General features: G+C 43.4%; 1 protein-coding gene and 1 long non-coding RNA gene across 4 annotated transcripts in view; one reads left to right on the top strand and one right to left on the bottom strand.

Moving 5' to 3' along the window:
- Window positions 1-5158, top strand: part of LOC139546500 (uncharacterized) — an 8151-nt gene extending 2993 nt beyond the window's left edge. Inside the window, exons 2-3 of one of the 2 annotated variants that reach the window (XR_011669243.1) lie at window positions 3457-3622; window positions 3729-5158. This is a non-coding gene — a long non-coding RNA (uncharacterized lncRNA). Of the gene's footprint in view, window positions 1-2692; window positions 3623-3728 lie in introns of those variants that run through there. The other variant, XR_011669242.1, reaches the window with a different exon arrangement.
- Window positions 4806-12338, bottom strand: ttf2 (transcription termination factor, RNA polymerase II). 2 transcript variants are annotated; one of them, XM_071354937.1, is made up of 23 exons: window positions 12219-12338; window positions 11765-11879; window positions 11504-11590; window positions 11323-11392; window positions 10177-11193; window positions 9975-10095; window positions 9690-9866; window positions 9420-9577; window positions 9216-9297; window positions 8959-9081; window positions 8668-8818; window positions 8430-8535; window positions 8155-8339; window positions 7887-8040; window positions 7719-7810; window positions 7537-7625; window positions 7274-7413; window positions 6708-6881; window positions 6538-6596; window positions 5993-6146; window positions 5802-5884; window positions 5651-5725; window positions 4806-5505 (listed from the first exon to the last, which is right to left on the bottom strand). In XM_071354937.1, exons 1-23 carry the CDS (start codon window positions 12244-12246, stop codon window positions 5361-5363), a joined length of 3585 nt encoding a protein of 1194 aa, XP_071211038.1. In that variant the 5' UTR covers window positions 12247-12338; the 3' UTR covers window positions 4806-5360. The 2 variants fall into 2 exon arrangements, with proteins under 2 accessions (XP_071211038.1, XP_071211039.1); XM_071354938.1 differs by having other exon boundaries at window positions 7546-7625.

The following is a 12338-nucleotide window of genomic DNA, read 5'->3' as shown; positions in this document are numbered from 1 at the left end:
CCAGGAGAAAGGAATTATTATATTCAGCCCAAGGGCAGAACAGTCACTTTGGCCACAAAAGGCATGGATTTTATTATGGCCACATAAGGGGGATGCCACTGGGTAAATTTGAGGCCTGGTGAGAATATTATCAAGTGCTTGTCAAATTGTGAATGAGAGACCTGCTTAAGAAACAAAGCAGAGCTCATGATCTTTCATGGGACTTTTTTCAAATCATCATTAGCGTCGCATCATGCAGCCAATGTTTATCACAACTAAAGTTGCATAAATAATTCTAAATTAAGTGTATAGGAGGACCTGTTTCTTTGCTAACTGCTCAACACAGAATAGCTGCATGTGTGCACACTCCCAGAAAATATCCTTTCTATTTCATTCAGCTCTGTTCAATTCTATTTTTCATACTATAAAATATAATGCCACAGAATTCTAAGCAAATCTTGTCTGCTAAATTAACTAGTGTAGCCAACAACCATATGGCATAGCCAGATCAGGGCCTAACATAAGGACAACTCAGAGTATTCTATTCTGTTCTTCTGAAATAGACTACATTTTCTTCATATCATGTTTATTTAGACCTGTCTAAAATAAATAATGGATTTATTGTGATGGTGTAGGTTATATTAAAATTATTTTAGACTTTTTAAAAAGGTAGATGTTTCAAAGTTCTGCATCAGTGGCTTGTAGGTTATGCATGGAAGCCAGGAGATGCTAAACGTGTTTGTTAATTAACAGTAAATTACAATGGGACCGGCAGTTATTTGCTTGACAATCACCGGCTGACAAAATTTCATGACCATCACAGGCCAATTTGTGCTTCTAACTTTTTCACTCATCATTATTCACGATTCATTCATTATTATCCGTAATCATGGTAGTATCCACATTAATGTAGCAGTATTCAGAAACATATTCTATTATTTACAATAAAAATTACACAATACATTATTGTGCCCAATAGAAATTAATGGTAAATAATCTGAAACACAACCGAAACAAACCGCAAATGCATCCTAACAGTTTCGTAGAGTCACAAGCTTGATTTAGTCATTGTGTGCTAGGAATAGGAAAATTGTAAACTTTTGACTACTTTAATACACATGTATGCAAAAGATTAAGAACACCTGCTCTTTCCATGACATAGACTGACCAAGTGAATCCAGGTGAAAGCTATGATCCCTTATTGATGTCACTTGTTAAATCCACTTCAATCAGTGTAGATGAAGGGGAGGAGAGAGGTTAAAGAAGGATTTTTAAGCCTTGAGACTTGTATTTTGTATCTGTGCAATTCAGATGGTGAATGGTTAAGACAAAACATGTAAGTGCTTTTGAACAGGGTATGGTAGTAGGTGCCAGGTGCACTAGTTTGTGTCAAGAACTGCAACACTGCTGGGTTTTTCACACTCAAAAGTTTCCCATGTGTATCAAGAGTGTCCACCACCCAAAGGACATCCAGCGAATTTGACACAACTGTGGGAAGCATTGGAGTCAACATGGGCCAGCATCCCTGTGGAACGCTTTTGACACCTTGAAGAGTCCATGCCCCGAAGAATTGAGGTTGTTCTGAGGGCAAAAGGGGGGCGTGCAAGTCAATATTAAGGTGTTCCTATTAGAGGTTGACCGATTTAATCGGATTAGCCGATTTTAATTAGGGCCGATTTCAAGTTTTCATTAATCGGCATTTTTGGACGCCGATTATATTGCAATCCACGAGGAGACTTCGTGGCAGGCTGACCACCTGTTACACGAGTGCAGGCAGCAAGGAGCCATGGTTAGTTGCTAGCTAGCATTACATTATTTTTTTTTTATATAAGATAAGTTTATCTTAACATAATCACTAGTTAACTACACATGGTTGATATTATTAGCTTGTCCTGCGTTGCATATAATCAATGCAGTGCCTGAAATTGTGTCACTTCTCGTTTCCAGTTTTGACCAAATTAATGACCTAAAGCTTGTATTTCTGTGTGTTTATTATAATTAAGTCTATGATTTGATAGAGCAGTCTGACTGAGCGGTGGTAGGCAGCAGCAGGCTTGTAAGCATTCATTCAAACTGCACTTTCCTCCGTTTGCCAGCAGCATTTCGCAATGCTTGAAATACAGCGCTATCAACTCCCAAGATTAGGCTGGCAATACTATAATGCCTATAAGAACATCCAATAGTCAAAGGTCTATGAAATACAAGTGGTATAGAGAGAAATAGTCCTATAATAACTACAACCTAAAACTTATTAACTGGGAATATTGAAGACTCATGTTAAAAGGAACCACCAGCTTTCATATGTTCTCATGTTCTGAGCAAGGAACTTAAACGTTAGCTTTTTTACATGGCACATATTGCACTTTTACTGTCTTCTCCAACACTGTTTTTGCATTATTTAAACCAAATTGAACATGTTTCATTATTTATTTGAGACTAAATTGATTTTATTTATGTATTATATTAAGTTAAAATAAGTGTTCATTGTTCATTCAGTATTGTTGTAATTGTCATTATATATACAGTGGGGCAAAAAAGTTTAGTCAGCCACCAATTGTGCAAGTTCTCCCACTTAAAAAGATGAGGCCTGTAATTTTCATCATAGGTACACTTCAACTATGACAGACAAAATGAGAAAAAAAATCCAGAAAATCACATTGTAGGATTTTTAATGAATTTATTTGCAAATTATGGTGGAAAATAAGTATTTGGTCAATAACAAAAGTTTATCTCAATACTTTGTTATATACCCTTTGTTGGCAATGACAGAGGTCAAACGTCTCTGGAGATGTTCAAAATTGTTATAATAAAGAATCTCAAACAGCATTGATCACTTGCACTATGCATAGGGTATGTACTTTTAATGTAATCTCAACTGCAGTTAGTTGGGATTGGCCCTTTGTTGTGTGATGTAATATTTCACTATAAAAAAATAATCTGGATGGGATGCACACTAACAAACATACTTCAGGTGAGAAGACTGCATACCACTGGCAAGTGGTAGCAAGTAGGTGAAACCTGTGGGCTGTATCAAATTTCTTAGGGCAGTTTCCATAAGGGGAAATACGACACCTTACCTCAGTAACCCCACCTTTAAGATATAGTTATAAAAAGACAACCAGCACATGAAACAATCACAGAGCACCACTCCATACATAATTTTGACCAAGGGGAGGTGTTGTTATTTGAGCTGATATGCCAGCACACGCCGATCACCCAGTCCTAAACTCTGAATTTTTGATGAAGTTGTTTGCTACAGGCTTTTGCCATTGTTGCCCTTTTCATAATTTCCCAGTACATTTTCAAACTGGACTTCACCTGTCCTTGTCAGCCGTATTAAAACAAAATAGCTTGCACAGTTTATATGGCGCTGCCTTGCCTTATACTTTGTTTTGTCGTGATGATGATGGACCCACAGAGCATGAAAATCTGTAGGGGGGAATGCAGTTTTGTTCATTGTTGCATGTTTTTCTTGAGGTCATTTTCAGCTGGACTTTTATGGGTGATAACCGCACTCATTGATGGAGACTGGTTTGTGTGTCTCCGATCCACAAACCCCAAAGAGCAACTATCATGCAAAGATAAAAAAAACTGGACAAAAGAAGAAGCAGCAACATTCCGTCTCCAAGTAATGTGTTCTCGGGTAAGTCACCTATAATTATTATGGGGGAAAAAATCTAATCAAATATCCATTACTTTGACATTAGGATTGACTCGACAGTTATCTTGGGTTTGTGGAACATCCATAGGCAAGTCATATCGGGAATATCTGTATGATGTGTACTATGAAGAGGCTGCAGACAAAAAGACAGAGGAAGAGGACAGAGCAATGCATAAACTAGAATCAGAACGCTCACAGGATGAACACACACACAGAGTGGACGACCTCAAAGTGGACAACCTCAGAGTGAAGAAAGCATTAATGGAGGTTCTCAGAGTGGACCCCAGATTGGAGGCTTGGAGCATCAAGATCAACATGGACGTTCAGATGAATCAACATTACAGACTGATCAGGAGAACTATTATGATGGGACAGAACCCCCGGAAGACTCCTCTACTGAAAGGTCGTAAGAGGAATGTTTTCTCATCACGAGGAGAAATTTAAGTAAATTACATTATTAGCATGTCAAGTTTCCTTACAAAATGTTATTGCCAGTGGAAGAGATTGGTTGTGAATAACCACTGGTTTTGCAAGGTGGTTGAGCATTAGCAATATCCGTCAGCAACCTCCATAGAAAAAGACAAATCCTAAAATTTTAAGCATAAGAATCTACACAGCTTAACATCAGCAAATGGATTAATATTGCCTGTAGCTTAATGCTACTGAACATTTTAGCTTGAGCTACGTGTGTATATATATATAGTGTTGTTAATAGTTAACCTCTCCCCTGTATGTACTTGCCTGAGTTTTATTCTAAACCATGTGACTGGTGGTTTAGGGACTATCATTCCATCATCTCAGGTTTGAAAACTCAACTGGGTATGGTTTTACCCAGAATACTTTCACAAACAACCCAAGTCATAACACCCACTTTTGTAATACATTTGGCTGTACATTTGTATGATTACTGATTGTATTGTCTTTATTACTCATAACAATACTGGGTTATCAACAGTCAGATGGATCATTATCTGCTATTTGACACTTTAAATGATTCTCTTAGCCACTTATGAAGAACCTGGTGGATTATTTAGGATGCTTTCTGTTAAACATCAACTCTTTGTTTATGTATATTTCATTATTAATCTAAACATTTTCACCCATTGCAGTGATTGTTATGGAATTCATGCAACTTTTCATTCTCAGAATAAGCGGTTTGATCAACTGTAATAAATAATATTTTATTAAAAAACATCCAACAGCCTTGAGGAAGTACTAATAATCAAACACTAAGAGTTTACACAGCATAAGAGGTAAAAGTAATTAGGATTAGAAATAACATGACCCAGCAGAGATAAGTCATGACCCAGCAGAGATAAGTCAGTCTTATGAATTACACTTAATGTATTCAATGGAAAGACCATGTGACCTGACCAGGAGAAACTGAAGGTCGTTGTCGTAACACATGGAATACAGCATGTGAAACAGTGCTGGTTATACAACAGTACACAGCTAGTAGGCCTGAGGCTCTGCAACCTGCCAGAAGACCATATGGAGAAAAGTAGCAGCAAAGCATTCAAGCGCATAACAGAAAAGTAGTGCCAACCACACTATGTGCCAATATGTACTGTAGTGCTCAGTAACCAACAAGAGCAAAGGGGGTTATCAACCAGATTCATACACAACATAAATCTAGCAAACATAGTTGTTTAAGTATGGCTGGCCCCGCTACTACCTGGTCCTCAGTCTGGCTGCCCCCACCACCCTTACTTCCTGGTCGTCAGACCCCAAAGATGACCCTGAGGTCAGCCAGGGAGAGCTTGGTGAAGGAGGCTCCAGTCCCTGACAGCACCTTCTGTGCGAGATCCTTCTTCTTCTCCTGCAGAATGGAGATCTTATCCTCCACTGTGCCCTCACACACAAACCTGCAGGGATAGGGACACACATTCTCTGTGTAAGCACTCACATCAGCAATCAGATTTATACAATGTTTTTATCCAACAGGGCACAACCTCAAAATGTCTGATATTTTCCTACAGTATCTCTGCACCTGAGCATGCTCTTTCTTACCTGTGGATGGTGACGTCTCGGTGCTGACCCACTCTGTAGATGCGGTCACAGGCCTGGTCCTCTAGAGCTGGGTTCCTGTCAGAACCACAATATAAATCAATAAAGAACACTCAGATGGTAGTGGTGGATGGGTGTGTGTTGTGGGTCTCACCAGTGCATGTCCATGAGGAAGAGGTGATTCCCTCCAATAAGGTTAATGCCCACTCCTCCAGCACACAGCGACACAAGCATCACCTAGAAACATAAAACGCCTTGTCTAAACTCTACCAACTACACTGTATCTAAAGCTGAAAGTAGGTAGAGCATAACACTATTTTATGGTCACGGTTATCCATACGATACCTGTGGTCCTTTAGGGTTGGTGTTGAACTCTTCGACCAGGTCCATGCGGCGTTTGGGGTTGACAGTGCCGTCGATGACAGCAAAGCTCAGGCCCATTCTCCTCAGGTGAACGGCTACGATGTGAAGCATGCTGGTCCACTGGGACACTATCACACTGACAGACAGACAATGGATGATTATCATATATGATTACTGTACAATCAAACTGCAACATAACGACACATGCATTCAATCACTTTGACTGCATCCCTTTAGATTTGAACAAAGCCTTCCAGACATGTTTGCCCATGGTAGAAGTGGTCAGAAAGTGATTTTTTGAACCCGAATGCCAAAACATTCAGGAGATAGAGGTGCTCAAAGTTGACCCATTTTGCATACCCCACCCTACCATGAGGGAAACATTTTCTATTAACAATAATCCTTTATTTGTCATGGACTTTAGTTGTCTATCAAACTCCTCTATATCTGTCTGCCAGGACTACATCATCCAGATGACACCAAACATTTGTAGTCTGAATGGGCTACATTTAGGTGTGTGGAATTACCTTTTCTGAGCCTCACTCTGCTGCCTGATCTCCTTCAGCTCTGTGAGAATGGCAGCGATCTGAAACAACAAAAACATTAAGAGAATCAAGCAGGTAGTAGAGTATATAGATGCACCGGATAGCCATAAAAACAGAAACATTTTAGTATACACGGGGGCAGTTGACGTCACCTTGGTGCTCTCGTGGGTGTCCTCGAAAAGAACGGAGGCGAATCGGCTCCCATTGAGGGACACGGTGGCTTTGAGGTCGGGGCCCGAGGGCTCGGAAGAGAGGCACAGGGCATTGAGCTGCTCCTCAAGGGAGAGAGAAATCCCATCCCCCTGCAGCTCAGACGGATCCAGGGTCTTTGAAGAAGACACACAAAGAGAACGCTAGGTAAAGACAGACCAAACTTACTCAAGAGTCTGTGGAGCAAGACACACATAGAAGAGCAGCAGGTAAAAACAAAACAGATGCCTGTTCCATAGACCCCAGAGAGAGATAAAAAAAAAGAAAAGAGGAGCGCAGGTCAGGCCCTCTCCACAGGTCTGGCTTCCGATTGGCGCAGCGGTCTAAGGCACTGCATCTCAGTGCTAGAGGCCCCTGGTTCGATTCCAGGCTGTATCACAACCGGCCGTGATTGGTAGTCCCATAGGGCGGCGCACAATTGGCCCAGCATCGTTCGGGTTAGGGTTTGGCTCGGGTAGGCCATCATTGTAAATAAGAATAAGAAAAAAAAGTAGAAGTGTGTTTGTACCTTCTTCAACAGAGACGGATGGCAGCAGCTCTGTCTGAGTCGGAGCAATAGAGACAGGATGTGAACAGTGCTGGTGGGGCCCTGGGTCTGCTGGGAGGAGGACACAGAGTCCGCCTGGGACACTCCAAACTCACGAGCCACTGGGGGGGGAAGAGAGACACACTAAGGTCTCACATTGGTATCCTGTGCAAATTCACATGCCTCTGGAGAAAAAAGACACATGAACTCAAACAGATTTTTATTTTTTTTAACAGAAAGTTTACCTCCCTTACCCTTGTCGAAGGGATTGGAGTTGTCTCCCTTTTTACCATTGTCTCCCTCATGTCTCTTCAGATAGTTCTGCAGAGTGGACCTAGGAGAAAAAGTTTAAAGAATCGGTCATCCAGGTGTCATAAGCCGTAGACCCAGAGAGAAGTTTCAGATACCAATCAGACATAGTTGTTACCTGGACTGTGCAAACACCACATCGTAAACAGACTGCTCCTCTTCAGAAAGCTTCAGGCGATGCACCTCACAGGTCCGATCTGGCAGATTCACCTGGAAAATGAAGATGGAAATCAAGTCAGCTCATAATCCACATATGCTAATGTGTGTGTGTCTGTGTGTCATGTACCAGAGGTTTTCCGGTAGAGTCCATCTGGTCTTTGGTGCGTCGGAGCAGCAGAGTTCTGGTCAGAATGTTAAGTCTCTCTCCTCCTCTCTTAGAGCCGTTGTCTACCTGGGTTTTCCAAAGCTTGAACTCATCAAATGGGGCGCAGCGCAGAAACCTGACAAACACAGGCAGAGACTTTACCAGAGGATTCTGTGGAGGGGGTGTATTTTTACTGGACATGTGGTATGATGTGTAATATAAGGGTAGAGTAAGATATTGATGGACTTACTTGAGCAGGGCGTACATATCCAGTAGGTTGTTCTGGATGGGGGTCCCGGTAACAGCCCACCTGGCCTTGGCCCTCAGCTTACACACAGCCAAGGAGGTCTGCACCTTGGGATTCTTGATGTTGTGGGCCTCGTCCAGCACAATGCGCGCCCAGGCCACCCGCAGCAGAGGAGGGAGGGCTGATGGCTGGGGAAAGGGAGCGAGGGGACAACGTCGTAGTATCATTAGCACCATCAATACATTACACACTGTTTATCTCTGTGTGTTTATTCTTACCACATCCTCAGAGTCCTTGCTAGGTTTCTCTGCGTCCTCCTTCTGGACTGGGATCTCCTTGGAGACAAGGCTGTAGGTGGTCACCACCACATCATGCTCAGCCAGCCTATCAGAGAGCGGGAGATAGAAAACAAATAAAACGTGTGTCAAAAGCAACCTGTACACTTGACAGTCTTTCAGGTGACACAAGTGCGTTAAACTCAGGGAAACAGATGACTCAGGTGTGTGTGTGTCTTACACTTTGGCGTTCTTCTGGCGGTTAGGCCCGTGGTACAGGTAGATACTGAGTCGGCTGCTCTTGACGTGTCTCTCAATCTCCTTCTTCCAGTGATGAACCAAAGAGGCAGGGCAGATGATCAAAGTGCCCTGAGACACTACCAGGCTAGAGTCTGCAACACAATACAGGGTATAAGAAATATATCATACACAAGTTACTAAATACATTATATATACACATTGTTCACATACATTACCAAATATATCATAATACAAGTTAATAATTACATGAGAAGTTGCCATTTGATATTACCATTTTTGGAGATCCAGCCTTCCAATTTAGTGTCTTTCTCCTCCTCCTCCTCCTTTTGCTTCTTCTTCTGGGCCAGAATGAGAGCGATCATGGTGAGGGTTTTCCCCAAGCCCATGTCATCAGCTGAGGATTAGGGGAGAAATGTTGTTAATGCATTTTCTGAAGGTTTTTGAAATACTCTGGCCATTCAACTCCTTACAAAACCCCTGGGGCTGCTGCAATCAAAGCAACTACACAGACAGGCTGGTTGACCTTACCCAGGATTCCTCCACAGGGTTTCTGGGTCTCTCTCCACAGCAGCCAGGCCAGGGCTCGTCTCTGATGGGCCAGTAGAGGCACCTGACCAATGAGAACGACCACAACACCACAGTAGATTAGGGTACCATACCCATAGACAACAGTGTGTACAATATGAGGTTTAGAAGGGTTGAGGCATTGAGTAGTGTACAAGGAGGTCTTGCCTTGATGCCTTTCGGGTCCGTAACCTCATCGTCGGGGTCGGGGCAGGACTCCAGGGAGCTGTGGAGGTGGTCAATGGCCTCAGAGGTGGCGTTCTTCACCGCTAGCAGACGGTTGTCTGTCATCCTGCCTCCATAGAACGCTTGGCTCTGGGGGTTCACTGGACAATCAGGGAAAGACAGAAGATTTGCTGACGGTGATCACGGAGAAATTACTATATCTGACTAGAGCAGGTTACAAGAATATCAAGTGTGTGTAGCCCTCTTCCATACCTCCATACATCTGAGTGTATCCCTGGCTGAGCTGCAGCCCCATTGAGCTGGTGGAGGCCTGGTACTGGAGGGGGGCAGGAGCAATGGGCAGTAGGACGGTGCCTCCCGGGGAGCTAAATGGGTTGTACTGGCTGGGAGTGGGCTTCGGTTTGGCATTACCTTCGTCACCCTGAAGCTCTAAAAACAGAACATTAAATTGAGTTTGTGCTTGAAGTACCTACAATGACAATACAGTAGGCAATGTTGTGGTTAGCCAAACAGTCCAGTATCCTGCTAGGGTCTTACCTGGCTCAGTGGAAGTGGTGAGGCAGAGAGACTCCAGAGCCTCCTCCAGGTCTTTGACCTGACTCTTCAACCTCTCCCCTTTATCGGGCAGAGCAGACATATTCACCACCGACAGAGTGGCCTGAGAAAGGGAAGGACAGTTAAATATTAACTATTTATTTCAGTGTACATTCTGACACACACACACAGGGGTGTCCCTCACCTTCTTCTGTTTGAGCTGAGCGGTGAGCTGGCTGTGCAGGGCCCTGGGGTCCTCCCGCTGACCTTTGACCTGAGAGGCAGGCTGGAACCCTGGGAAGGATGTCAGGGCTTCCTGGACCAGGGACACTGGTACTAGAGTCGTCGTCTGTGTACCTGGCTGAACTGACACAAACTGGACATCATCATCATCTTCATCACAACGCCACTCTCCAAATTGGTTCCCACGATGGGACTTGTCCTGGTTCTGCTGTGATGATGAAGCAGTCCTTTTCTCTGCCTCCTTATCCTGTTCAGTTATTGGAGTGGAAAGTCGTTGCGCTGGTTTATCGGATTGTGGGATTGGGGCTTTGTTCTTCTCTGTGCTCTTAGGTGCTTGGGCGTCTTTAGAGGTAGTCCCATTTGGGTCGGAGGGGTTGCTCTTCTTCCTATCTGTGCTTTGCTTTTTCCCAGCATGCTTTCCAGACTCTTTAAGGCTATTGGTTGGTGGCTCTCGTGGGGAGTATCCATGACGACCCTTTGAGGCTTTGTGTGGGTCCTCTGTATCCTGGGGTTTCGGGCTAGAGTTGTTGCTTTTCTCAGCCTCTCTCTGGCTGTCTTTGTTTGAGTTCTTGTTTTTGTCTTTCGTCTCCTTGGCAGTCTTTTCCTTTTCCTCAGGTGATGTTTCAGAACTTTCCTTATTCTCCTCGCCTGATACTCCCTTCTTTATCTTCATCCCTGCTGGAAGCTGTTTGTCTCTCCAAGACTCCGAGGGACTTGACATCGCCCTCTCCTCCTCCTCCTTCCCCATACCTCGACCATGTTCGCTTTCTTTACCTACACTCTTGTGAAGCATCTCCTTCTCTCCACCTTTCTCATTCTTTCCTTTGCCCTCGTCCTCCAGTCTCCCCCCATCTTGGAGTCTCCTCCACTCTGACGTCTGGTCAGTCTTGCCTGGGGCCTTGAATGGATTTCTCTCTGGGGGCAGGCTGGAGGGCTGCAGCTGTCTATCAGACAGTGGGCTGCGTTTCTCTGCCTCTGGCTGCAGGGATGGAGCACTAGTCAGTCATTTTGAAACACATTCAACGAGTGCTTGCCATGACAGTAATAGGCTATGAATTAGGCAATGTATACTGTATGTTCATCATTACCAGTAGTTAGAGGTGCTTACCGCTGTCCAGGGAACATTGCCACACCACCTCTGACCTGCATTCTTCCCCAAAACACACCGGTAGTACAACCTGAGAAGAGAAAAGAGAGAGACACAGTATGATAATGCACCTGAACACAAACCATAGATCATAGCTAGAGTTAGAGGAAGCATCCACACACATGCACACAGACAGACAGACCTATAGCCCTGCTGCTGCTGACTGCGGATGAGAGTCTGGAGTTCCACCATAGAATCCTCATGAAGCAGGCAGTGTGAGGCCGGGATACTAATGAAAGCCATAAAACAGATCAGTCATATCAGTAAATGACTATTGCATAAGTCCTGTACTTTGTTAGATGGCTTTTGAGAATGCCACGATCAGATATCAGTTAGGATAGAGCTAGTGCTCTTCATGAAAAGAGAAACATGCATCAATGAACTGACATGAGAGACCACCTACCCTGCCACTTTGGTGAAATCACAGGGAGACCCCTGTTGACGCTCCCCGCACAAGTAGAAGCTTTTACCCTTATTTGGCCCTTCTTTCACTCCCGTCTTCAGCATGCATGTGCTGCCTGGTTAGTGTAAATACAAGTCAAATAGATCAAAACATGAGTTCATCTTCAGTAAAACACGTCCTTGCCTTACTAACGTTATCACCCCTATTGGTTGATATGATGGCTCAATTCTGTTAATATTATTATTAGGCAGGTGGCTAACATCATATTCTGCCTCGAGAGATGAAGAAAAACACCATTGAGCCATGTTCCCAACCTGCTAACGTTAGATGGCTACAATAGCAAGCTAGCATACGTTTCAGAAAAGCATCTCGTTTCAGCAGGCACGAATAACAATATAATCATTATGATAATGCAACACTTTGACTATGTCAATGCAAAAATAAACACATTTACCGTGGGTATTGCATAGTACAATCTCCATTATCAAGAAAAGTTTAAGATTCAAATTCGTCCAAAAGTAGAAATGCGTTTGAACTTCTTGAAACGTTCAATTGACCAATGGGAATTGTGTTT

The sequence above is a fragment of the Salvelinus alpinus genome, chromosome 20 (genome assembly GCF_045679555.1).
Source record: "Salvelinus alpinus chromosome 20, SLU_Salpinus.1, whole genome shotgun sequence".
In the NCBI taxonomy this organism is placed as follows: Eukaryota; Metazoa; Chordata; class Actinopteri; order Salmoniformes; family Salmonidae; genus Salvelinus; species Salvelinus alpinus.
Note: the sequence above shows the minus strand (reverse complement) of the source record. Positions and strands in the feature narration are given on the sequence as shown.

What these genes read in the sequence shown, in the direction of transcription:
- ttf2 (XM_071354937.1), bottom strand. Translation starts at nt 12,246, where the DNA reads ATGGAGATTGTACTATGCAATACCCACG. An exon ending in CTTCGACAAGGGTAAGGGAG is followed by an intron (nt 7,414 to 7,536) that starts GTAAACTTTCTG and finishes TTCCCCCCCCAG; the next exon opens with TGGCTCGTGAGTTTGGAGTG. An exon ending in ATCCGTCTCTGTTGAAGAAG is followed by an intron (nt 6,882 to 7,273) that starts GTACAAACACAC and finishes TCTTCTTCAAAG; the next exon opens with ACCCTGGATCCGTCTGAGCT.